At 50.2% G+C, this 26,853-nt stretch overlaps 1 protein-coding gene across 2 annotated transcripts in view; it reads right to left on the minus strand.

Moving 5' to 3' along the window:
• The window catches only part of DAAM1 (dishevelled associated activator of morphogenesis 1), a 97,305-nt gene that overhangs the window by 12,322 nt on the left and 58,130 nt on the right, over nucleotides 1-26,853 (minus strand). The window contains exons 5-20 of one of the 2 annotated variants that reach the window (XM_036384020.2): nucleotides 21,015-21,086; nucleotides 19,622-19,716; nucleotides 17,090-17,423; nucleotides 15,829-15,939; nucleotides 15,605-15,708; nucleotides 15,134-15,200; nucleotides 14,676-14,793; nucleotides 14,413-14,551; nucleotides 14,003-14,061; nucleotides 13,485-13,672; nucleotides 12,858-13,163; nucleotides 12,669-12,776; nucleotides 8,599-8,628; nucleotides 7,202-7,305; nucleotides 1,624-1,708; nucleotides 735-841 (exon numbers count right to left, since the gene is read on the minus strand). In XM_036384020.2, coding sequence (XP_036239913.1) covers nucleotides 735-841; nucleotides 1,624-1,708; nucleotides 7,202-7,305; nucleotides 8,599-8,628; nucleotides 12,669-12,776; nucleotides 12,858-13,163; nucleotides 13,485-13,672; nucleotides 14,003-14,061; nucleotides 14,413-14,551; nucleotides 14,676-14,793; nucleotides 15,134-15,200; nucleotides 15,605-15,708; nucleotides 15,829-15,939; nucleotides 17,090-17,423; nucleotides 19,622-19,716; nucleotides 21,015-21,086 — 2,027 coding nt within the window. The remainder of the gene's footprint in view (nucleotides 1-734; nucleotides 842-1,623; nucleotides 1,709-7,201; nucleotides 7,306-8,598; nucleotides 8,629-12,668; nucleotides 12,777-12,857; nucleotides 13,164-13,484; nucleotides 13,673-14,002; nucleotides 14,062-14,412; nucleotides 14,552-14,675; nucleotides 14,794-15,133; nucleotides 15,201-15,604; nucleotides 15,709-15,828; nucleotides 15,940-17,089; nucleotides 17,424-19,621; nucleotides 19,717-21,014; nucleotides 21,087-26,853) is intronic. The other variant, XM_036384021.2, reaches the window with a different exon arrangement.

Here is a 26,853-nt window from a genome sequence, read left to right on the forward strand (position 1 = left end):
CAGAACCACCAAAAAAATCCATCTCCCCATCCCTCTCCCTGCTCTGTCCAGCTTCTGCTTGTATGGGAGCACAACCCTGATTTTAGCACCAGAGCATCACAAATAATCCTTATAATTTGGAGCACCTTGCTTGCCCTCCTGTCTGCTTGGCCCACTCATTTCTTGATGTGAAAAACAGTAAGAAGGGCTTATTTCCCAAGCAGGCTCCATGGAACTGCCACCTCCTGACCAACCCATGCAGCCAGTGGCCAAATTGTATCCCCTGAAGTGGTGAGACCTGTGTTGAGGTGAATGGACCACAGGTTGAGGAAGAAAGCATGTGTGGACCAGAGGGGGGTCACACCCATCTCTCTGTCAGTGCCACCATACTGCAAATATAATGTCTAAAAAAAGTAGCCTGAAAAGAGTAAAGAAAGAAGACTGAAGGAAGAGTGTGAACATGGAGGCAGTTGCAATTCTTCATTTATCCTCTTCCCAAGAGCAAGACCAATGGTCACAATTCTGCCAAGAACAGGAGACAGGCTTAGCTAGCAAGAGTCAAATAAAAATTAGCAGTGTTAACTGTTGGACTTGATGATCTTACAGGTCTTTTTCAAACTAAATGATTCTACAATTTATGAAAATGTGGCAGGTTGAAATGAGCAACCTGCTCATTTCCAATGGCCAAAATGTGTCCCCTGAGGCACCAACCTGCTCATTTCCAATGGCCAAAATGTGTCCCCTGAGGCACCAACCTGCTCATTTCGAAGAGGAACCGGTCAGCCTTGGCCATGCGGTCCAGCTCGTGCTTGTGCTCTTCCAGCAGGTCAATGTCTCCCTTTTCAGGAACAAACTTCAGGAGCTGAACAGGAAAAAGCACAGCAGTGGACATGAGATCCATGCACACTTTTTCAGGAGCTAAAAAGTGATTTATTTCCTCCAGTCTAACAGCTTTTCAGCATGTACAGGCAGTGACCCCAAGGCACCTGTGAAATAAGTGTTATTGCTGTCCCCGTGACCTTCCTCACGTTACTCCATCACGTCAGTGTCTCCTGCCTCTGCCCTGCCATCACTCAGCTTTTACAACAAATGAATTAAGTCTGCTCCAAGGAGGTTTCAACATCAGCTCTGCCAGAGGAGATGTCAGTCAGGGACTCCCATTTGCTGCAACTCTACTTATTAGCAGATGGAAATTTTGTGAAATGAATCCTCCCACATCTCTGCTCAAAGCGCAATTACCAGCTCAGCTTTAAGGACAGGTGAATAATATGCCTCCAAAGGGATTCAGAGGGAGTGAAAATGGGATTCCCCTTTTGAGGACTGCAATAACACTGTCAAACCTTTCAAAAATAAACCACTACTGAGCACAAACTTCGAGCTGCAGCCACAAAAAGGCAAAATAGCCCCACCTCAAGGTTCCAGGGCAGACCCAGGTACAGGAATGCCACACGGTGGCCATGCTGCTCCCAGCACTGATACCACAACCAAGCTGCTTTCCTGCCCACCTGGGTGGTTTTTCAGCATGTGGCTGGTAAATAATTTGGGGCCCAGCACACTTAAAGCTGTACTTTTGATCCCAAGCACTTTGCACGGCATTGTCCCAGCCTGAGGCAGGCCCAGGGAAGCAGGAGACACGCTGCCCACCTGTTCCAGCATGTCTTTTGGGAGGTCCTCCTGCTCGTCCATCGTCAAAATCGCTCGTTTGATCTCGTCATTGGAGAGTTTCAGCCTGGGAGGTGGAGGGAAAGGAGAGTTACTCCCAGCCCAGCAGTCAGGGAAGGCTCAGGAGAGATTCCTTACACACCTGTGCAGCATGAAGAGCTGAACCCCCAGCCAGGAGCAGCATCACAAACAGCTCTATCCAGCATGTTATGAAGGAGGATGTGTGGGAAATGTGGTGGGACTGTGCTCTGCCAAGGATCTGCACAGCACAGAGCAGCCCTGGCCCTGCTGCAAACAGGGGGCAAAATCCCCCCAATCCAATTCCCTCTCCCCACACTGCAGCTGCCATTCCCTATTCCCCTGTTTAACAGTACTTTATGTAAGGATTGTAAGCAGTACATTGAATATCCAACTTTCAGGTGTAACTCCTGCCCATAGCAATGCTGCTCCTGCAGTTCCAGCACCCCCAAAGGCCACAGGGCCAGTGAGGTTACATTCCCACAGGGAAGAGAGCCCAGCCCAGGCTCAGGAGTGCAGCTCAGCACTGCCCCTGAACCCACTGCCACAACCCTTAAGGAAAATCTGGGCAATTTCCACTGCTGTTCTTGGATTCAAGCATTGTCTCTCCCACTTTTCCTGACCGCCTTTGGCTGGAGTCTTCCTCTAGGAAAAAAATGAGAAAGAAATCCAAAATTTGGACAAGTGGATGTTCAGCATCCCAGGAAACCCATCAGTTTGGTTCTCTTTGGAGGGATGGGGATTCAATGCTCTTGGAAGTGTAAGATGCTGGAAACCAGCCTCTCCTCCACCTTTTTCTTCCTCTACTTCACTTAACAGGAACTGAAGATGCAGCCTCAAATTGGAGATTTCCAAAACCACAGACCACTGTGTCACAGTAAGCACCACCAGGCTGGGCTTTCCTGGCAGGGATCTTTCTGCCAGCAGCCCACACTGAGCTGAGGCAACAGAGAGATGGAAAGACGCCCTCAGCTCCTCCTGGGCTGCAGCAGCCATTAATTACACTTTAATTTGACTGCAAGGAACCTCTCCCTGCAAGGACTTTGATTGCAAAACCACACGTATTTTTCTTATTCTTTGCATTGTGGTCTATAAAATAATCTAAATTAAATAAAGGGAAAGCCCAGAAACTCCTACAACTCTTTACATCCTCTCTCTCTCTCTCTCTCTCTCTCTCCCCTGGCGTGCAGTCATGGTTAAAGCCATTGCAACAGACCCAGCTTAAAAAATGTAATTCCCTGTACTTGCACGCAGGGAAAAACCACAGAGTTGAAAAGACCTGTTTGAGGAACCTCATGTATCAGTGCTCAGTGCTGCCAAGGGATGCTGAAACACTGGATGTGGCTCAAAGGAATGAGCTGAAACCAGAAACACACCCTAGAGCAGGATGTGAGACCTTGGAAGTCAACCTGACCAGCAGATCAAACAGAAGATGGGGAGCTGACTTGATCACTCTGAGTAATTAAACAAGGAGGGTGTTTTTCACCCCCACATCTCTGCAGGGAGCAGACTGAGACTGTGGAGTTGGCTTTTGGAAGCTAAAGCTGACAGAGTTCTGGTCTCTAAGGCCAGGGTAGCAAGGGCTTGGTTTAGCTTGGAATATTTTGCTCAAGACTGGAAGTGAAGGATTAGCTTTATTGAGACAGGTGCATCTTACAAACCTGGTAAGTAACTCTTCATTCCTTATGAGCCCATGTTTCTCATCCTGCACTCAGTCCTCTCTCACCTCCTCCTCAAGGGAGCACCCTAGAGAGGGTCTGGTTATTAGGGAGTGAATTAAAATCTACCTCAGCCAGGGGAGGAAGCTCAAAGATTGCACTGAGCAGAGGCCAAGACAATTGTTGGGGTCATCATACAAGGAACAAATCCAGAATCCTTGGAAAATATCCCCTCTGCTGCTAGCAGTGACAAGCAGCCACATCCTGGGGTCACCCTACCTGTCACACCCTACAATGGCAGTGGCCAGGATGGGACATGATCCAAGGTGGGATATGAAACTGCAGGAGAATTCCTTGTAAACCCAAGCAGAAACAGGAGTGCTCAGAGCACCAACACCAGTCTCCACCCTGATGAAAAGCAGACATTGGCTAGATCTGGGTATTTGGGGGGGCAAAAATGCTCCTGGGAGAAGGGGGTGCTTAGGCAGCTACTCCTCATCCACAGGAAACACCTAAAAAGCACAGAAAAGTACCATCATCGTCTCCAGGAGGGTGGGGGAAGACGAGGGTGACTTTTTTAAGCCCTTACTCATTGAAAGCACAGTCAACAATAAAGATGCATTTAAAAAGAAAGAGGTTGGACAAAAAAAAAACAACCAACCAACTTTTCTCAGGAATCATCACAATCCAGTGCCAAGAACAAGAGCCTGCTCTCTGCATCAGCAGAGAGCAAGAAGAAAACAGCTTCTCAGACAATTTGATGGGAAAGGGGCCAGTGAAAGCTAGAAGCTTATCTATAACCACAATAATTATCATTGTTGGCAGCAGCTGTCGAAGGCGAGCCGTCTGAGAGGAACGGGGTCACAGGACTTGCTGTCACAGGGATTTAGAGGCAGCAGCCTGGCAATGAGAGGTGACAGCTCACCAGCCCAGCCTCCTTTTGTCAGACCCCGTGGAGGATGTAATAAGTGTGAAGGGGAAAAACAAATTCTGCCAGGAAAGGGACGCGCCCTCCCTGAAAAGCCACATTGATTTGAGGGGGGAAAAAAATGCCTCACGTCGCCTTGCTGGGAGAGGGGAATCAAATGAGCCATTCACAGCAGGAAAACGATGGAGAGAGGGGTGGGTTTGCATCTGGCAGAAAGCAGGACTAAAAATACACACCCATGCACAGGGAGCAAAAGCAAGGACGTGGTGGGTTCACAGAGGGAGACACGGTGAGGCACTGACATCAGCAAAGCCTTCTCCAAAGAACAGAAGGAAAAAGCAAGTGTTAAAAATGTTCTTGTGCTGCATTACAAGCTGGAGGAAAATCCAGTGATCTCACTGCGCAGTAATTTCTCCCAAAGCAAGGGAAACAGGCAAAAAAATAAATCTACAGAGAGAGATAAAGTATCTCAGTGGCTGTAATCTTTCCACGCTGCGAGCCAGACAATGCCTGGTGAGCTCACAAATGTCTGGGCTAAAGCAGGGGCCAAGCCTGCAGGTCCTTTCACATGTGAAACTGCTCAGCCCCGTGGTGGCCATGCAAGCCAGGTGGGACAGGAGCAGCCCAGCTGCCAGACCAGTCCCTTTGGAACATTTGGGACCAGAACACACTGCTCTGGCCAGCTTTGGGATGGGCAGCTGCAGTAGGGTTTGCCCAGTGATGCACAGAGTCTGCTGCTGGAGATGCAGGAGCTGGACATGAGAATACTAAAAGGATGCTTGGCCTTTATCCCTACACCACCTCTGAGACACTTGGCATCAATTCACCTAAAGGGATTCTGGGGAGAGAAACTCAATTGTGGTCCTGGGAGTACCATGGGATGAACTCCAAAGCACTTCCAAGTCAGCATCTGGGGCAAGTCACTGCAACTTCAAAGCCACACATCCCTGCATGAGGATGGGCCTGGGGAAAGCCACATAGAGGCCTGAGGACCACCTTGCAGGGCAAGTCTGGTCCTGCTTCTCCCCTAGGAACTGGCCCACAGGGAAAGGCAGGCAGGCAGCAACCTCCATCCTGCCCTTTTTGTGGGATTAGTTACTGGCAATTCATTTCCAGCCACTGCTTTCTTGGAAGAGAAAGGTTTGCTGGGGAGATGAAATTGAGACCTTCACTCAGTAGGATGTGCAAGATGGCTTTGAAGTTGAGTGCTTGGGTCTCTCCCCTTCCCACTGAAGGACCTATTTGTGTGCTTAACTTCCAAATATACACTTAAACCTCTGGCTGAATCACACCTAAACCCACTCCACGCTCAGCCTACGTATGCCAGGAGCAGCTCAGCCCCAAATCCCATCGTTTTACTTGCTAATAGCTGCCTGCCACAGACACACTCATTTGCCTGCTTTAAACTGCTTTCATCATCATCCTTTTTTTTTTTATTTGGACTGCTAGGAAGCACAAAAATCCCCAGAAGCAGCCCAGAGCAGAGCCAGCCAAAACCAGGGCAGCTCTACCCCCAAATGCTGTGGCACTCGCTGCCCACAGGCTGCCAGCCACCTCTGGGAAAAGCACCAGGGGCTGAGTTACCCACCCAGATGGTTTTTGTTTTGCAGACATCAGCCTCTCCAAGCTTTCTAGGGAAGGAAATCAGCTGGGCTGCCCAGACAAGGCACCATCTCCACTAGGAAGAACCAGACAGAACCCACAGGCTGGGAAAATACTGAATTCAGCTGCAAAGCCAACCTGCCAGCCATGCTGCTGCATCCTGGCCAGTCCTGGGTGGCACAGAAGCTTCTGTGCCTCCAGACAGCAGAGTGAGTATTTTTAAACTTTACTGATGGTGGATTTATTTTTTGCTGGGTGAGTCAGAAACAAGTGGCATTTTCTGCTGTTCTTTGGGTGGTTTTTCACAAGTAGCTACACTGACAGCTCATCCTTTCAGACCACCACAACCTGGTTTCCCTTTTCTCAGGAAATTCAGTCTTATTGGTGTAGTTTATCTTGCCAAAGTAATTTTTATAATTTTGGCAGCCATTTGGAGATCAGATTAAATTGCTGGTAGCAGTGCTGAGCCTGCCTGGTGAGGAGTGTGAGGGAGGCTGTCAGACCACCAGGGCAGCTCTAAGAGGGGAACATCCCCTTCCCAAAATTCAGATGTGGGCAGCAAGGTCCTGCAAGGTACTGCTGCTTCCTGCTGACACCCAGCACTTCCCCAGCCCAGACAGGCCCTCTTCAACCACCAGCAAAGAGCAAACAAAACCCAGGCTGAGAAACATAAGAGGTGAAATCAACCCCCTTTTGACCTCCTGTGAAAGCTCACTGGGTATCCCAACCCCGTGAGGGCTTTCCAGGGACACCAAATTGCCACTGTACACCCTTAATGGCACTGTCCCCCCTCCAGTCACTCCACCCTGAGGCTGTAAGGCTGCAGCTGGGTTCAGGTGTCACTGGGCTGCACTGGCTCCTGTCATCAACCCCCTGCTCCAGGGATGAGGAGCACACTCAGGGCAGCCCAGGGCAGGGTATTAAGCATCCCTCCCACTGTCACAGACATCTTTTATGAAAAATCCTTTTCTTAGGATTTTTTCTCCTGAGAAGCTGAGAGGCCTCAGGAACAAAATGTAACCAATGGTTATCTGCTGCTGTGGAATGGAACAGGTGGATCTGGGATTGGTCTCATGTGGTTGTTTCTAATTAATGGCCAATCACAGTCAGCTGGCTCAGACTCTCTGTCTGAGACAGAAACTTTTGTTATAATTCCTTCTTCTTCTATTCTTAGCTAGCCTTCTAATGAAATCCTTTCTTCTATTCTTTTAGCATAGTTTTAATATAATATATATCACAAAATAATAAATCAAGCCTTCTGAAACATGGAGTCAGATCCTCATCTCTTCCCTCATCCTCAGACCCCTGTGAGCACTCTCACACCCCACTCCCCACAGCAAGGCTTTAACCATACCTGGAGAGGAGGATGTTGCAGTTCTGAGCTCTCCTGCCATCTATGACTGAAAGCTCCTTGACTTTGTGCCGGGAACTCAACGTGTCATCGATGGCATCTTCCTTCTACGAGAAAATGAGCAGAAGAAAAGCCTGGAGAAGAGCCTTGGAGCAGCAAGGACATTTAGTACTCTCAGTGTGATACACAGTGGGCCCCATAAATCAGGAGTGGCACCACAGGTTATGGGTAAAGCCTGTGACTGAAACACAGTAAGGCATTTCATAAACGAGAGCTGGCTTTGAAGCCACTGGTTAGAAATGTAAATATTTTCTCAGACAGGGAAGATTTAAAAATCTGCAAACACAGGGGCGCTGCTGAATAAATAAAGGCTGGCTTTCTCAGCATACATACTTGTGATACTTCATTAAACCCTGGCATGGAAGATTTCATTATGGGCTGCTGCACACGCTCAGCATCGCTCTTGTTCCTCACCCCTGCTCCAAACATCTGTGATCACCCTTCATGCATCAGTCCTCCTGAGCCAGCTAACCAATACATGCTGTCAGACTTGCAAAAGCAACCAGCAGCTTTTTCAGTGAAATCCTCCCAAAAGAAGGGATTTGAAAGCAGAAATTGGTGTGGAATAAGCACCTGTATCTCCTAAGTGGCTTAAACACGTTACCTTCAGATGAGTAACAATACTGTGTGTGCTTGTGGGCAAATGGGCAGATCTACATAACAGCAGCTTTGTAGGGCTGCCCGAGGAGTTCACGTTGCCCCAGGTTTAAATTACCATATTGCATATTTTAGTGAGGGTAATCAATTAGAAGCTGGCTATTCAATCCTTCTGGAAGGAACACAATCTGGAGCTGCAAGGTCCTGAACGTTACAGATCCACACTAAACATCCATGAGGCAGGAGACCTGGCACATGGCCACTCCAATGGCCGAGAGTGAGCACTGAAATTACCAGTTTTTTACTCATTTTCTTGTTTCAACGAAGAAAACATCCAGATATGAGAAGTGGGAAGAGAGGCAGGTGATGGAAAATGATCCCCAAGTCACCCAGCACCAGCTGCCCCTCTCATGTGCCTTGCCAGTTCTGACCAAGCAGAGAGCTTCAAGCCATGGGTTTATTTCCATCTTTTGAAAACAAAAACTGCTCAGGGGTAGGAGCTTCTCTGTGGAGTTGAAAATCCAACTCCTGGACTCAGACATTGCCTTTCACCTCAGGCCAGACAGCAGAGAGGGTGGGTTCTGCCTTACCAGCCTCCCCAGCACCAACTTTCAAGCTGCTCCTTCTGCTGATCTTTGTACCTCTCTGATTCAACCCCATTTGAACCCCCCCTCAGAAGCAGCCACGTGTCCCCATGTCCCTGTCCCCAGCCCCACATCACACTCCTGCAGGTGCTCACTTACCTGTCTGGAGCTACCATTCACAAAGAAGTCCTAGAGCCATAGCAGAAGCATGGAAAAAGGCAGTAAAAACACATGCAGTTCAGTGATCTCAGCAAAACCAGAGGGAACTGAAGCAGAGAAGGGAAATGTGCAGTATGGGGGGGTTTGGCAGCATGGGGGTGCCAGTGCTAAAATAGGGGAGATGCAGGTGAAAATGTGGGTTATGGGATGTGCAGAAGGGCAGAGCTGATGGAAGAGGAGGCACTTGGGGATGCCAGTGCTAAAACAGGGGTGATGCAGGTGAATATGTGGGTTATGGGATGTGCAGAAGGGCAGAGCTGATGAAGAGGAGGCTCCTGAAGGGATCAGGCTGAGGCACATTGTGCACAGGGGTGAGGAGGGGACACGGGATGAGGTGGGAGGATGCTGGCCAAGCCCTGCTACTGGCCCAAAGGCACAGCACTGCTCAGCCTGCCGTGCCTGGAGGAAAATTGCTGGTTCCTGCACATCTGAGGGACTGAAATGCCAATGTGACTGCCAGGAAAAACAGGGCTTGGAAGTGGAAATAAGGAGAGGCGCATCCCGCAGCAAATCTGGCCGCAGCAAAACTTCACCATCGGCCACAGCAACATGCTTCCCCTCGAGTTCTCATCCTCCTCCTCCTCCTCCTCCTCCCTGCTTCTCCAGGGCTCAGCAGCCTGGCCCCAATGCCCACCAGCAGCATGTCCCTCCCCAGACCTGGCTGTGCTCTCCCCAGCAGGCTGGAAGCAGGTGCAGTGAAGCTGGCACCACACACACACACACGGGAGTTTTCCTTCCTCATCCTCTTGGCTGAGCTGTGCTGATCAAGAATCTTGTGGCTAAAAGTCTCCGGTTCAGTTAAGGCTAAGGATCAGTGTTTGACTAATCAATCTCTACCCAGCAGTCTCCTTTGTGGGACAGGCACAAAGCACACCCACAAGCTGCAAGGGCTATCTTTATCTTCATTTAACTGGTCCCTAATTAGGAGCTCTTCCTTCCATTTCAACCCTCAGACCTGCCCCACGATGCTCAGACTTGCTCCAGGATGCTGGACAGGGAGGACATGGTGGCTTTCTCTGCTCCAGGAGAGGGAGAGCTCCTCATGTATTAAGGTAGAGAAAAGATTCACTACAAAAAGGCCTCAAACCAGGCTCATTCCTGCCCCTCTCCCTCACAGGAACTGTGATCCAGCCTCTGCTGCAGGATGGTGTAAGGAGGAGCAGCTTTAAATGTGCTACCACCATCCCCACAAACAATTCCCAGCCCTGCTGTCCCTGGCCCCTGTGCAGGTCACTCTCCCTTGCATGGAGGAGCTGGAGCCTTTCCTTCCTTCATCCTTTTTTGGGAGATGAATTCTTTCCCAGCTCACTGCTAAGCCCCTGCTTCAACAACACATATTTTTTCCACTTGGCCCTGACTCTTTTACATCACTCACTGCTGCAGGACCTGCCAGAACTGCCCTGGCTGTGTCACTGCTGCTTATCAACATCACTCCCAGTCTCTACCCCCAGGAAGACTCTCAGGACATCCCTGACAGAGGCACAAACCCCTGTGTAGTTTAAGCCCTGATGGTCCTGGACTTGCCTTTTTGCATCACTACATGCACACCCTTACACAGCTGCTGCCAGTTCTCATGCCACAGCAAAAAACTCCCGTTGGATTGTCTGTAAATGCTGATATTCTGTACAGCTGCAGGGCTCAGACCTTCTCTGGGGACAGGGACATCTGCAGAGCCTTGGCTGGGAGCCCCAGGAAGCCCAGAGGGCTCCTGTCCTCCCCACATGGAAAGGGCCCTTCCCCAAAGCTGCAGAGCTCAGCTAATAGCCTGCATTTACATCCCAGCCTGTGATGTGGGAAAAAACATTTAAAGAGATGCTTAAAATTAAGTACATGGTTAAAGCCTCGGGTCTGTGCAGCACTTTGGGATTCCCAGGCGCTCTGGCAGCAAAACCAGACAAATCCCAGCAAAGGCAGCCCCACAGCAGCCACCCTGGGGGGGTCAGAGAGCTCTGTGCACTGCACACACCCCTGCTGCTGTCCCCAGGTCCTGCTGGGGCAGGGCCACAGCAATGCACCCCCTGACCAGGCATTTCCAGAGCCCTGCTTTGTCTGGGGGCATGGGCAGACAGGCAGCCCCTGATGCCCCTGTGGGTGTTGTGGCCCAGGACAAGTGAGAGGCATGATCACTGAGCAAGTGGCTCCAGACAGGGAACAGGCAGGGAGAACCCTGCTCCTCCCTTGCTTCTTCGTGACAGAAACCAGGTTTTGCTAGAGCTTGAAGATGCTGTGAGTTGTGAAACCATCATGATGAGTTCATTGTGCCTCAGGGACAGGCTGTTCACTGCCTCAGCCCCCCTCCATGTACACAGAGCCCCGTGGTTTGCATGTGTGACATAACCACAGAATGGCTGGGGCTGAAGGAACTTGAAATATCCTCTAGTGCAACCCCCCTGCCACGGGCAGGGAACATTCCTACTCAACCAGCCTGATCTCATGGAGCCCATCTAACCCCACACACTGCTGTGGCTGCAGAGCCATGAGCCCCTCTCCATCCTGGGACTAACAATGGGAGCACCCTGGGGACTCCCAGCTGGACAAACACATCCCTCAGGCCCAGGGAGATGTGTCCCATGGCTCCACTCACACAGAATGAACCACAAGGAACTTGTGCATCACGTCCCCAAGGGCAGCTCCAGCCCCAGCAGCATCTCACAGGTGGGATTTTGCCTTGTCTTTCCCATCTGCCTTTCAGATGCTCTCACAGCATCTTCTGCCAGTGCCAGGCCAGCCCCTGGCTCCTCCATTCAGCCCCCTTCTGGTCTTCATCCCATGTCACAGCTCTCCTTGCACCATCTCCCTGTTCCTCCTGGCCCCAAACCTAACCAGCCACTTCACCCAGCAGGACCTCAGCCAAGCCAAATTATTTTTAAATTCCTGCCTGGCAATAATCCTCATCACACCAGGTGACTCATGGGCTGGGGCCCGAGGGCAAACCATCCTGCTGACACTCAGGTTTCTATTCTTGCTCCTCTTCCATTTCCATTCCTTGTCCTCAGACATGCCCTCCCCTAGGCATGAGTCAAGCTCAAAAAATGCCAGGAGAAAGAGACATTGCTGTGGTCACCTCTTCCCAAAACACTGGGGCAGGCAGCACGTACTGCTGGTGGGTCACTCTTGATGTTTGCCCTGCTCTAATCCAGCCTGATCTCTCCCTCAATTAGCCTCTGGAACAGATTAAACTCTCACACTGCCTAATGAGCTTAATGGGTCTGGTCCACTCCTTGCTGGCACCATCCCTCTGGCTGAGCCTGGCACGAAGGAGACGAGCTGCTCTCTCCTCCCAGGAACACAGCCAGGTGTTCAGCAGGTGAACATCCTTTTTCAGCCTCTCTTCTTGCTTTTTCTCCTGCCTTCTTGAAACACTCATTGCTTTTGCCCATTTTCACCCTGCCTGGGGTAAAATAAGTGTCTAATTTTCTTCATGTGCTTTGATGCCTTCCAAATTGGGCCTACAGTGCTTGAGCAGGAGATTAAAAAGCAGAGACTTTTGCCTGCAATGACATTATTTTGGTTTGGGATATTTGTTCAAAGCTCACATTTTGCTCTTGGCTCACTACAAAAATAAAAGAAGAGACCCACCCATGGTAGATGTGGGCAAAACTTAGTCCCTCTTGGCCAGAGAGGGATAGAAATTTTCCACCCAATACAGACACATGGAGAAGTTGCTGTTAAGAGCAATCCAAAAATATTACCCAACTGTGGCCACATCTGGGGGTTATTTTCATAACATTCTCTTTTTTTTTTTTTTGGGTGTGTGTTTTTTGGTGATCCATCTTCAGGGCACACATGGTCAGGTGTGTGGAATCAGGCACAGTGAGCCATGAACAGCTGCCTCGACACCAAGGCTCTGGCACATGGATGAGAGGACAAAGCAGATGGAGCTGATCTGGCAAACATGGCTTTGGTATGAAATTATGATGGGAGATGTGTTTTGGGACCACCAGTGAAACCACATGATCCCATAATGGTGGCACCTCACCCAGGTGTGCCCACCCTGGGCCAGCTGTTACCTGCTGTCTTTGGTAGGCTGAGAATGTCCTCTCCAGGTCCTCGAGGTCCAGGATTTTGAACACTTTTGTGTCATCTATGTTGGTCCACACGGTGCCTGCCAGCTTGCTCTGCAAGACAGTGGGAGCATTGCAGGCGGGGGTCCTCACCCACTGCCCTCACATCACTGCCCAAATTTTTGCCCAGCTTACCTCTGGAAGCTTGGACCAGTTGAAGGACTTGAGGGCGTTGGTTGGCTGAGGGATGCTCTTCTTCTTAAAGGCCATGCCCGGGGGTGCTCCAAGGGGAGGCATCAGCCCCCCCAGGGGTGGGGGGCCAGGGGGAGGTGGGGGACCCCCTGGAGGAGGTGGTGGGGGAGGAGGTGGGGGACACCCCCCTGGGAGTGGGGGGGGTGGTGGAGGGGGGAGAAGGGAGCCGGGAGTTGGAGAAGGTGAAGGGCCCCCGGGTGCTCCTGGTGGCATGGGAGGTCCTCCAGGACTGGCAGCACAGATTGCCCTCTGGGAGAGAAAAAAAGGAATGGGGACTGGTCATATGGAGGTGGGGACACCAGCTAAGAAATACCCCCATGCTGATTTTTAATTGATTTGGTTAAATTTTAGGAAAAAATGAAGCATTCAAAGACTTCAACACTCCTGACTGAGGCTCAGTGCAGCCGAGAGGCAAAAATCAGCCCATCACAAGGGACAGACACCTTGGTGGCTCTTCCAACAAGCCTCTTTCTCAGTCCCCCCATGCAGCTGAGTCTCCTGGAATCACCCCACAGCACATGCAGGCTGTTAGGGACTGGGCCCACAAGAGGAGCAGGTTTGAGGTCTCACCCTGCTCATTTCATGGAGCTGTGCTGTCAGATCTGCCACCTGCTGCTTGACCTGCTTGTGCTCGCTGGACTCCTTCTCCAGCTTCTCCTTCATCTTGTTCAGCGTCTGCATCATCTCCTCCTTCTCCTGGGCCTTGGCATCACACTCCCTCTCCTTCTTCTCCAGCTTCTGCTGCAGCTCTGTGTGCTCTGAAACAGCCCCAGGAGACCACTTTGGGTGACAAACACTCCTTTTTGCCAACAGCAGCCCATGGTGGGGCTAAACCCCACTCTGCCCTGCAGAGAAGCTGCAGCTGACAAAAGGGAGCCTGTGCTGTGCCTCAATACCCCCTTTGGAGCCTCTTCATGAAAAAATATTATTTTCTTTGCCCATTTTCCATGTCAGCCCCATGACATGACACTATCTCAGCCCTTCAATAAAGCCTGCAGATACATGTATAAATAAACATTTAAATACATGTGTATGGTAAGTGTTTAGCCAAGGTTAGAGTTCACACTGTGTATTCCTCCACCACTCACCTTTTCTCATTTTCTCTGCTTGCTCTTTCCACTGTTTCACTTCATTTTCATTGACTAACCTAAAAGGAGAAGAGATGTAGCACATGAGACAATCCTACTAGTGGAAACAGGAGACCATCACCAGCAAGGAGCACAACTGAGAAAGTGGAATTAAAGGCTCCCAAACTGGCACACCTAATAACTCTGCTGTGTCCCCTCAGCAAGGTTATGTAAAATTTATCAGGGAACACACAAAAACTCCTAAATCTCAAATATTACTGGCAAATGCTGTCTAACAAAAGGGATGGGCTTCATGGCTAAGGTGGGGTGAAGCCAACAGCTCCAGGGATGCTGGCTGGTGTCCAACCGAGGAGCAGGAACATCACTGTGTGACAGTGACCAGCAAGGAACAGTGACCCTTGAGCACTTACATTCGTACAACATTTTTAATGTTGAAGTTTTCCAGGGGAGTGGCATCAGGGTCCTGCCCTTTGTCACTCTGGATGACAATCTGCTGCACGATCCTGTCCAGCAGCAGCCAGTACTGGACGGTGTTGCCGCTTCTTTTATCTGCAGGGGAGGAAGGGGACAGACTGACATGAGCACAGGGCAGGTTGTGACACTGCTGGGCAGGAGGGCTGGGCTGCCAAGCCTCCAGCAGGCCCTGGCTTTCCTGGCCTCTCCTGGGACTCACAAGGCATCTGGAGACAGTGGTGCAGGATGGACATAAAGTGCGGGTACGCCTCGCTGTGCGTCAGCCTCTTCCTCGTCAGCTCGAACATCTGAGTTGCACTTTTGGTGTCAATGTGGACCTGTGGGCAGGAGACAGGCAAGGTCAGGCCACTGCAGCCACAACAGCACCTCCTGTTCCCTGAGTCTCAGCTCCACACCCCATGAGCCACCCTCACCCCAAAACTGACAGACAAACTGGCCTCACTGCCCTGCGAGGGGCAAACAGAGCTGCTGGGCAGGCCAAGGACAAAAGGGCTAAGGCAGGCTCTAGGACAGATGTTGCAAAAGAGCAGGGCAACAGGAAAGATTTCCAAGCTCCACATTTTATCCAGAAGACCACTCTTTGTCCCTTTGACCACTCTTTTAAAACTAACTGTGACACTGAGTGCCAGTGTCTGCATCAGCAGCATTCGTACTCACCAGCTCAAATCTTTTGGCAAACTCCAGTTCATCTTCATTTCTAAGCATTTCAAAGAAATCTAAGTGCCTGAGGAAAGAAAGAGAAAAAAAAAAACCCCAAACCAGAACAACCTGTTAAAAGCAGATATAAATGTTACAATTAATAAATTACAGGCAGCTGGTTTGTCAGCAGACCAGACACTGGGAGGGCTTGAAACACCAAGTGGACCTTCAGCCCTGACTTCCTAATCACTAGAGGATGTGCAAGGAGCCTTTTGGGATGAGAAGAGGTGGATGAGGGCTGACAGCATCCCGTGATGGCACATCCTCCCCAGCTCAACCCTACATTAGAATGCAGCAAAACCATGTTGGAATTTTTTTCTCCCTCTCTGGAGACAGCAAGGAATTTCTAGAAGAGGTGTGACTCTAGGCCAACACCTGGAGCAAGGGCAGCAGACAAAAATCACAAATGTGCTGGGGGTCCCTACTCACCGGTCTAGGGTTGAATTTTCATGTTGCCTTAGTTTGTCAATGACTGGCTGGATGCCCAGCATGAGGAATTCATATCTCAGATGGAGTCTGAAATCCAGGCTTTCCTGCAAGGCACAGGCATGGGCTCAGCACAGCAAGGTGCACACCCTCAGAAAGTTCACTGAAATAAAATAAGCACCCCAAGCACACCCCAAGGCCCCCCTGTGCCAGTCCCTGGTGCTCACCACGCCTGCCCCCTGGCTCAGGACAGCGTTGATGAAGGACATGATGGCTGTCTTGAGGCTCACTTCATCTCGGTACCGGCCCGTGCTCTTGTCCAGGTCGTTGATCAGCGTCTGCCAAACACAAGGGGTCAGTTCAGTGCCCTGTGACAGCCCCAGTGCTGCCCAAACAGCCAGGGAACGCGGGCAGGAGCAGCTCCTGGGGATGCTCCATCAGCTGCTGGCCACCCCAGCACCCATTTGCAGCATCCCCAGCCCATCCAGCAATGCTGCAGCCTTGCAGAGCTCTGATCCCAGGGACCCTGCACAAAAAAGCCTTTTTCTTTGGTGGGTTTCACCTTTCCTCCCTCCTGCAGATCCCATCAGACATGGCTCTGGGGTAATTCTGGATTTTTCATAATTCTGGATTTTTCATAATTCTGGATTTTTCAACTTGCAAACAGCCATAACAAAACATCTGCAAGCTGCCACTTAGATATTCAGGAGGAGAAAGGGTCAGGAATGCTGAATTTCAGGGGCTGAGTGGAGACCCTGTGGTGGTTTGGAATGGAGGAAATCTAGGGAAGTGATGTAAAACTTTTCATTCCCAAGGAACAAAATTTAGAAATAAAGGAACTTATTTAGAAATAAATAATGAAAATTTTTACCTTTAAACAACTCATCTTTAAAAATATCCCATAAATCAACATAACCCATTAACAAACTGTAAGAAAACCTGTAGAAGACAGGAGGGACTTCACAATAACAGGGTTCCCCAAAGAGCTGTTATCAGTGAAGAAATTAGAAACCACAAAAGAACTGGGTTTCTCCCTCTTATTAAACAAATCTTCATAACATTAACAAAAAAAAAAAAACCCAAAAAAAAACCTGCAAACTTCTCTCCCTAAGTAAACTGAGAAAAAACCCCTATTTTAGAAATAATAAACGGACTAGAAATTGTAGGTTTTGTTTCTTTACATTATCAATAAGAAAAAAAAGGCTGTGAAGTGCTCTGAAGAGTTTAATTTAATTCCTACTACCTTTTTTCCTTTTAATTACTTTCCTTATTTCCTTTTAATTTATTAATAAAATTTTCTTTATACCCTTTTGAAGTTTTAAACCTGCTTTACCTTTCTCCTAATCCCACCTCACAACAAGAAGTAAACACACCAATAATTAACTGACAACCAAACCCGCCATCCTCTTTAATCCATTAACCAAAAAAAAATCTCAAAATTAGTAAAAAATCTTAAATTACCAAGCCAAAACCAGCACCCTCACCTACCTGAAAACGAGTCCTTTCACTGGCATATTTCTGGTAGTGCAGCATGGCCTCCAGTACCTTCTTGTGGCCCCCGGGAACCAGGCACACGGCGCCCATGATTTCCAGCACTGCCACTTTTGTCTTAATATTCTCTGTGCTCAGACTCTGAGCAATGACATTGATGCTCTCCAGGTGGGCCAGGACGTGGGCCCTGCCCAGGGAGTTGTTCATTAGTGCTTTTATACATCCAATGAGCGAGGTATGTATTCGAGACTCTGCTGTCTCATAGTCCATGCTTTTGAGAAAGTTGAGGATACATGATAAGCCATCCAGGTCGATGAAGCGGGTCACAAACCTGCCAGAAAAGGGGGGTTTTCACTTTAAAATTATTTATTTATTTATTTATCTATTAATTATTTATTAATTTATAATTGGCCTTTTACCCCCAATCAGTCTGTCGATGTACACCTAGAAACATCCTGTATACTTGTTCATGGAATATACTTTCATCAGAAAGCCTGAAGGCCTCCTCTGGCCCAGACACAGGGATGGGGGTGTTAAAATCAATGTAGTTGGTGCCTGGTTGCCTCTGCTACATGCAGAAGGTTCCTCAGAGTGAGGATATTTCAAAGAGAACCAGCTAACCCAGTCACCAACACAAGTCTCAGGATGGAGGTTGGAAGTTTGCAGTCACACTGCAAAAACACCAACCTGAGTTTTGAGACAATTTTTGAACTGGAAGAAGATCCCAAGCCCTGAAGTCACCACCTCATCAGCTGCAGACACCTCAGTGTCAGCCTTTCTGCCTTCTGCCACCTCTCCTGCATCACCATCCACACCCCTCTCCTCCCTCAGGCACAGCTCCCCAATTTTATGGGATTTCTGATTTTTACGATGATTTACAACACCACTGAACAGAGAGCAGACAGCAAACACAGGGCAGTGCCCAGGCAGGTTCACCAGAGCAGGCAGACCCAGCACTGCACCCTGCTGAGGCATTTTAGGGCCCCCATGCCCAGTGCCACCCAGGCTGGGTGTCCTCTGCATTGGCAAAAGGCTGGAAAGGCAAAGGAGCCAAGAACATCCCAGCACTAGGATGATTTTAATTCAAAACAAGCCATGCTGGTGGGCAGCAACAAAAGGAGTAATTGCAGGCTTGGGGAAAACTGCTTTCTCTGCTTCAAAGCTTGCTCTTCTTCCAGCCAAAGTCAATAGAAAAGTTGGTGTTCACTTCCCTGGGTGCAGAAGTAGGTCCAACAGGTAAAGTTTTCTACAGAGCCTGCTGCATCCCTCAAAAAACACTCAAATCCCACTTTTAAGGGTTTTATAAAGTTTCCTGGCTGGCCAGCAGCCCTGCTCACTGCAGGGGCCAACACCCACAAGGTCCAGGTGTCACAGAAATCAGGTGCTCACCCTGGACCTTGGGAATTTCTTACCATTAACCACAGGTGGGAGAGAGAAAGGTATTTGCAAGCAATAGTAAATTTGTTTCTTCCATAACCAAAACAGGTCAGACACTTCCCAATGGAACATATTCCCATCAGAAGATGTCAACCTGAGGCACATTAGGTGTTGCAAAAGTGTGCATGCAGACTCCAGAGAAAATGAAATTAGGAAAAGCTGCAGACATTCAGAAAGCATCCCAGCCTTCATTTATCCTCCCATCAAAAATTCTTTTCCATTTCATAAAAGCCTGAAGATTCATGTGACTTTATTCCCTTATAAAGTGCAAGAGGAGTTGAAGCTGAAACAAAGGTCCTAGCTGACCAATAAAAATTCTTGTTTTCTTAGGGAAAAAAAAAATCAATCTTCAAGGAATTTTTACATTCTGTTCAGTATTTTTACATTATGTTCAGTACAAAGGAAAATTTGGAAGAATAAAAAAGTTGTCTGATTTGCCTGAATAAACAGGGAGGTCTTGGTGGCTCTTGGTCACTAAAGGACCAAGAAAAAGGAAAAAAATGACAAAATATGACACAAAAAAAAGCAGTTGGTGAAACCAAAAAAAGGCAGTTAGTGCCTCAGAGTCCTCAACTCCCTCACCCTGTACAGCTCCCATTTATATTCCTATTTAACCCCCTGCTCTGGCAGAGAACTCAAATCCAAAGCCACAAATAGGGAAGGGAAGGGAAGGGAAGGGAAGGGAAGGGAAGGGAAGGGAAGGGAAGGGAAGGGAAGGGAAGGGAAGGGAAGGGAAGGGAAGGGAAGGGAAGGGAAGGGAAGGGAAGGGAAGGGAAGGGAAGGGAAGGGAAGGGGAAAGGGAAGGGGAAAGGGAAGGGGAAAGGGAATGGGAAGGGGAAAGGGGAAAGGGGAAAGGGAAGGGAAAGAAAGGGGAAAGGGGAAAGGGAAGGAGAAAGGGAAGGGGAAAGGGGAAAGGGGAAAGGGGAAAGGGGAAAGGGGAAAGGGAAGGGGAAAGGGGAAAGGGGAAAGGGGAAAGGGGAAAGGGAAGGGGAAAGGGAAGGGGAAAGGGAAGGGGAAAGGGAAGGGGAAAGGGAAAGGGAAAGGGAAAGGGAAAGGGAAAGGGAAAGGGAAGGAAAAGGGAAAGGGAATTGCCTCATTGGTTTTGTCCGCAGTGCAGTCTTCAAACTTTCAATTGTTTTATTTCTCTCCTCCTCATCTTCTTTTTCCAAGGCGATCAGGGACTTTCTCTGTGCAAGGAGGAAGGCAGAGATCAGAAGGGCAATGTCCCTGTGTGCCCAAGGAGTGGCAGTGGCAGTGCCCACCACCCACTGTGCCGAGCCATGGGGATCCTAAACCCACCCTGGAAGTCTGGAATCCTTATGGCAATCCCAGAACTTGGGAAAAAGAGCAGTGAGGAAAACCACTCCATGCTCTGCAAGGAGACAGCCTGGATGGGGACAGAGGGGTGAAGGCACTGCCTCCAAGCCCCCACACAATTCCTGCTCTGCGCTGCACTGCTGTGACCTCAGCTGGAGTCCTGGGGGCAGTTTTGGGCACCACAATGTAAAAAAAGACATCCAAAAAAAGCATTAGGCTATTGGAGATCATCCAGAGTAGGCCGTGGGGATGGTGAACAGCCAGCCCTGACACTCCCAAGTCTCCCAGTGCAACCCAGCAGAGATGGCCACAGGGGCTGTGTGCACAGGATGCATCTCCCACACTGGATTTTGCTCTCCAGCTGGGGCTGGGGCTGGGATTTGACTCCTGCACCAGGGCTGCCTGCTCCCTGGGCATGCATGAGGCACAGCTACAGCTAAAGCAGCTCCCTGAGTGGCTCCTGCAGCATCCAGCAGTGCTGGGCCCCCAGAGGTGTCAGGGTGAGCCCTGCCAGCCCTGGCTGAGGCTGATCCAAGGCAGAAAGGGTCCCAGCAGATATGAGGAGCTGTGCTGACCCCTCCATTTAACCCAGCTCCTCTTCAGCAGCACGTCAGGGAGATCAAAGCCACCCTGCAGGCATCTGGCAGGCTTTGATCACAAGCTCTGCTCAGGCTCAGGGCCCTGCCTGGCTGGCAGCCCATGGCCAGCACTGGGTGTTCCTGCCTTCCCAGAGGGAAGCAGCACACTCCCTGCTGGCTCACAGCCCCTGCTCATCCCTCTGGGAGTGCTCAAGGCCAGGCTGCATGGGGCTTGGAGCTACCTGGTCTCTTCCTGGTGGAAGGGGGTTGGAACTGGATGTCCTTTAAGGTCCCTTCCCACCCAAACCCACCCATGGTTCTGTGGCTGCACAGAACACCCCAGGTGCTGCAGGAGCATCTCCATTGTGCAGCTGTACCTGTTACAGGTGACACTGCCACCCAAAGCCCACCCATGGTTCTGGCCCATGGTTCTGTGGCTGCACAGAACACCCCAGGTGCTGCAGGAGCGTCTCCATTGTGCAGCTGTTGGTCTAAGAGGTGACACTGCCACCCTCTCAGGCACAATGCTGGCACTGTCCCCACCCTGCTGCTGCCCCACAGGGGGTTCAGAGTCACCAGGGGATACTCACAGCAGCCATGGAATTCAGCTGATCAATGTAGAACTCTGGCCAGCTGGTGGCTCCTTTATTTTCTTCCTGGTCCTGGGTAGGGGATAAAAAAAGTGAGACAAAGCCAGATTAGTAAAAAAATAGTATTAACATTCCCTGCCCTTCATGACCAACGATTTCTGAAGCACCCCTGAGCTCTTGCTAACTTTATATTAACATAAAAGCGTGACTTTCTATATTCTGAGCTTCCCCCTAACTCCATCTATGCAAACATTACCTGATTTATTGAACTGCCATAAATACAATTACACCACCTGCCTGTGACCAAACACTGTCCCACTGATACTGCATCAGTCTTGTGATTATCAGCTTCAGGGAAACAAGACTGAAATTTTACATCCAAATCTCTCATTTCAACTCCACAGTGCCCTTGAAGCTTTGGCTGCACAGCCTTGAATATGCTCAGGGGGAAAATGTTTACAAGCAATGAAGAATGTTTAAATGTGACATGATCTAGGCTGCACTCCTGGAGCAGAACCATGACTTATCAACATATCAACAGCCTAAGAGAGACTCCAGGCACAACAGCTCCTCTGGGGGCTTCATAAGGCACTGGGAGGGAACATGCATCTGGCAATGTCACCTCTTAAAGGATGCCACCCCTGGGCCCATGGTCTGTGACACTGAGTGATGCAGAGCCTCATCTGCCATCCTGGTCCACGATGCCCTGCATCTGTCAGGGCTCAAGAGGGGTTTTCAGGTGCTACCCTGTTCTTGTAGGATAGGATTGAAGGATTAAAATCCCTCAGTTACCTCTGAGCCCAGCTCAGGTAATGCTGCACATTCCCAGGGGCTGCATGGAGCAAGCAGGCAGAATTTGAGGGAATACTTCATAATTAACCTTTTCCCTCACTTTATTTTTTTAAAGACATATATATTAAAAGAAGAAGATGATTTCAAGCAGGCAGAATTTGAGGGAATACTTCATAATTAACCTTTTCCCTCACTTTTATTTTTTTAAAGACATATATATTAAAAGAAGAAGATGATTTCACAGCAGAAATGCCACACAGCTCTAGGCTGGAGTCAACAAATTCTACACAGATCCCAAACATCTTCCATCAGTAACCATCTTCTGATCACAGCCTGACTGGCTGCATGGCTTTGCCCCTTCCCTAACTTTCAGAGCTGTTTGTAAACCTCATCCCACACCACAAACACCTGTGATGGGGGGAGCTGGACAAGCTCCTCTCTGCCCCCACCTCAGTGCTCACAAACAGCCGAGCCCCAAATATTCACTGTGCCTCAAGAGGCTGATGTGGAAAACTTCTGTGCATCCAAACTTCCCCAGCTGCAGCCAAGATGAGGACAAGGAGAGTGAAGGACAGGTGATTTGGATGAGACTCAGTTTGCCCCTGGGCAGAACAGCCTGTGCCTCCAGCCCTGACCCTTCCTTTGGCTGTGCCCGGCTCCAAGGCAGGGACAACACAAGTGTGAGAGCAGCAAGAGGCCTGGGAACCTCTGCCCTTTGCTTTAACACTTTTTCCTGACCCCACAGTCCCTCAGAGGTGCCAAGCAGCTGGGCTGAGGCTCAGGCCATCTGTCTGCTGGGTGTCAATTCTGTCTGACATGGCCATGGGGACTTCCAGCTCCTCACTGAGCCCTGGGCACTCGTGCCAACCCTCTCAGTGCCCTGTCAGGGCTCTGCACAAAGCTTGTGGGAATTCTGATTTTCCCAGCTTTCCTGCCCCACTTCAGATTCCAGCATGCAAATGGACTCCAGGGGACAGCAGAGCTGGGACACTCACAGGTGCCTTGAGCATGGTCCTGTCACCTCCTGGAGGTGTCAGAGAAGCTCCTTCCCATTGTCCCTCTTATAAGGAGCATCTCTGTCCCACCAGAAACACCAACCAGGAAAGGTGGCAAGGTCCCCAGCATGGCACAGCAGCCAGAGGTGTCCAGATGTGCCCAGCACATCTGGGCAGGGAGTGAGATCCCTGCTGAGGAATGGGGAGGGAAAGCAGCAGGGCTGGCTCACCCCACAGCCCAGGACCTGCCCTGTGCTGTGAACACCTGTGAGGCAGCCAGGGATGAGGACCTGCTGCTCATTTAGGGTTGAAAAGAAGCACTGGAGCAAATAAAGGTCTCCAGGGGGGTGGAGGGGAGGCTGAACAACAAAATTGGCTAAACTGCTCATTTATAATTAACGTGCTGCATTATAAATATTTCCCTTTGCTGGTCTCCCCCGGGCTCTTGCATTTCCTCCCTGAAACCCCCAATTTAGAGAGTGCTCTCAATTAAGTGCAGCAGAACCTCATTAATTCCGACGAGCAGCTGGGCAGGCTCCTCAGAAAGCAGCTTCCCAGGCAAAGGGGGACTGCACAATAAAGCAGGCAAGGATCAGGGCAGGGGCTTCCCTCCCCTCAGCTCCCTGCAGGACGTTGCTCAGTGGTAATTACTGGGGCTAATGGTCTACAGCACACTGGGAAGTGTCCTTTGGTGTGCTCCTGGTGGTAAAGAAATCTCCTGACAAAGGCACAGCCCGGAGGGAAGTGAGTCACAAGGCTCTGCTCAGCGCCAGGGGGAGGGAGGAACCTCTCCAGCATCAGGGTTTGAAAGGGTGAGTGTGAAAAATGCTCTCCCAGCACGCAGGGTGGGTTTTGGGGATGCGGGGTTTGCAGCCTGCCTGCAGGGAGGGATGCCCAGACACAGAGCTGAGCACCTCCATCAAATGTGAGTGTCTCCAGGATGTTCCACTGCAGCACTGAACATCTCCCAGACCCTTTTTCCCTGGGCTGGGGCTGCTGTGTGTGCTCTCAAGCAGCAAAGGAGTGAGGGCTGCTCTGAACCCTGCTGCAACCCAGACTGAGCTGCTCTGTCAGAGACACTGATGGCTTTAATTGCACATCAACATCCCTCACTGTCCTCCAGGCCCACATGTGCTCAGCTGCAAAAATTGAGACATGCCAAAGCTGCACAGACAAGGGCAGCCCTTGCTGCATCCCCTGCTTTGTTCCACCTGAGCCCCTCACCTGTTTCTTCTTTCCAGGGACCTGGCAAAACCACAAATCCCATCAGCTGCAGCCCTGCTGTCACCAGGTCACCCTCTCACGTCACAGCCTCTGCTGTCCCGAGCCCTGTGCATGGGGCTGATGGAGGCTGCTCTGTTCCAGGGTGACAGGGGCTGCTGTGATGTGAACCCCACAAATGAGCTCCATCCCCTCCTCAGCACTGCAGGGAAAGCAGTGCCCAGCCATTAGCAGGAGCTTTCCCAAGTGAGGGTCACCAGTCTGGCAGCTCCAGCCATCCCTTTGCTCTTCCCAGGGGGATTTCACACTCCCCAGCCCTGTCATGTCTTGGTTTTGAGCCTGACACTTCCACAGCCCTTGTGCCTCCCCCTTGGAGTGTCAGCAGCTCCCACTGCCAGAATTCCTTCTCTTCCCAATGGCCACTGGGCACAGGAGGTGGGGGCTCAGCCAGTGGTGGCTCAAAGCAATTTCAAGGCTGCTCTCAACCTGTTTGCACCTGGAAGGAGCCTCCCCACAAGCTCCTGCTGCAGGAATGCAGCTGCTGGGAGCAGTGCAGCCCCCCAGCGTGTCCCCATGGTGGTGGGGAGAAACACCCCTGTGATGCTCCTCAGAGCTTTGTCACACCTGCTTTGCTTCCTCAAGAAGCTTCTGGCAGCACCTCACAGCTCCTCAGCCTGCAGGTGATGTCACACCTGAGCCAGCAGCCTGCTTCCCTACCATGGTGGTGCTCTGGGATAACTGGATCTGGAGCTGCTTTGGGATAACTGCTGGTGGCTGGCTGAGCTCCCCACCCAGCTGATGTCCAACACACCAAGCTACACCCTACAGGGCTGGAGGGAAAGGGCTGGCTCACAGCAGCCAGCTCCATGCAAGCCCCTCAGTCACAACACCAGTGGCTTCTCTCCAAGGTAGAAAGTGACAGGACAAAAGGAAATGGCCTCAGGTTGTGCCAGGGGAGGCTTGGATTGGATTGGATGTCTGCAATAATTTCTTCATTAAAAATGTGGTCAGGCACTGGAACAGGCTGCCCAGGGAATGGTGGAATCACCATCCCTGAAGTGTTCAGAAAAGTAGGGATGTGGCACTTGGGGCTGTGGTTTAAGGGTGAACACAGCAGCACTGGGTTAAGGGCTGGATTCAGTGACCTCAGAGGTCTTTCCAACCTTAACAATTCTATGATTTTTGGGGTTCACCTCCCTCTTGGCACCACCTGCAAGGCTGGTCTGCCCCAGGAGAACTCCTCAGGAAAGGATTAAAAAAAAACAACCCTCTTCAATTGGCACCAATTGATGCACCATGTCTGCAAAAACAGAAACACCCCCTTCAATTTTACACATTGTCCTGACATAACTTCTATTTTGCACAGTGTTCCCCACCCCTCCTTGCTGCTCCACAACAGCAGGACAAGGGAAAGCTGGCAGCAGTGGCAGCTCACTGACTGCTCTGGATGATCCACCTGGATGCTGTTTCCAAGGTCAGAGAGGAACCAGGCTGTGGCAGGGACAGGTTTTAAAGCCAAGCAGCCTCTATGAGATGTTTAAATCCAGCCCAGCTCCACCAACATGGCCCAGCCTTTGCCAGGAGTGTGCTGGTGGAGATTTGGACCCACCACAGCCCCCCAAGGCTCCCCCATCCCTCCAGGTATCCCTGGAACAGCACCAAAGCTGCTTCCCCATGGAGCTGTGCTGCAAAGGGCTGGAATTTCATCAGACTCTCCCCAGGCTGGGATCTCAGGGTCTGAACCAGCCCAGCCCAGCCTGCTCTGGTTTTTCCATATGCTTACACTTGCTATACCCTCTCCTCCACAAACACACACACGTGCCCCTGTACACTTTTCCCAGGGTTTAAAAATTATGCTCCCCATAAGCAAATATAGCATGACCAGATGCCTTTGGTAGTCAGCTGGTTCATTGTTTGAAAAGCTCTGCTTCAAAATCCAAAAAAGATTGCTAACAGATGCATTTTTTGGCTGGTGAGGGAGAAAAACCTTGCTTAAACAAAAGTGTGTTGTGATTGGAACTAAAAGGGGAATTACCTTGAAAGATAAAAACTATAAACATTTCCCAGTGAAAAACATCCCCAGCCATGCAAACAGGCAGTTTCTCTCTGTCAGCCTGAGCAAATGACACCTGAGATGGTATTTCAACCTGCTGCTGCAATAACAGCAGGTCTATCTGCATGTTCAGAGGTCATGAAATCCTTCTCATCCATCCCAGGTGACCCTGGAGCATGGCAAAATGCCCAGCTGTTTTATCCTCCCCTCCCCTGCATGCCATCTTTGTCACCTTTTGCTCTTAGTTCTGGCTACTGCAGCAAAAAAATATGGGGATGGGGGGGGGTTGATGTTTTTTAAATGAAGGAAATGGGAGGCAAGCCCCAAAAAAGAGCTGCAGGGCTGAGCAGGACAAGTGGAAGAAGGAGCTGGAAAGCAAAGCTCTCTGGAGGGAGTGGGTGGAAGGAGCAGTTGGAGGGGAAAGAGGCTGTCTGCCTGGGAAATAGAGGATAGCTGGAGAGACATCACTCATTTATTACACATTTCCCCTGAAAAATCACCACTGCTGCCTCTTTCTAGTGCAAAAGGTTTTTATCTGACCTCTGAGGAAATTTTAGATACAAGCTTTGCTTCACACTGCTCAGAGCAATGCACCCAGGGCTGGTGATGCCGCTGGGTTCTCAACACAAGCTTACAGAGCTCAGCATCCCTTGGCATCCCTGCAGGTCATTTTTCCTCTACTCCAGCTTTGGAAATGCTCAGCTGGACCCAGAGGGAGAGAGGCAGAGCCAGACCCAGCATTGACATCAGCTGTTTTTCACTACCCATCCCTCTCACC

The sequence above is a fragment of the Molothrus ater genome, chromosome 6, assembly GCF_012460135.2.
Source record: "Molothrus ater isolate BHLD 08-10-18 breed brown headed cowbird chromosome 6, BPBGC_Mater_1.1, whole genome shotgun sequence".
In the NCBI taxonomy this organism is placed as follows: Eukaryota; Metazoa; Chordata; class Aves; order Passeriformes; family Icteridae; genus Molothrus; species Molothrus ater.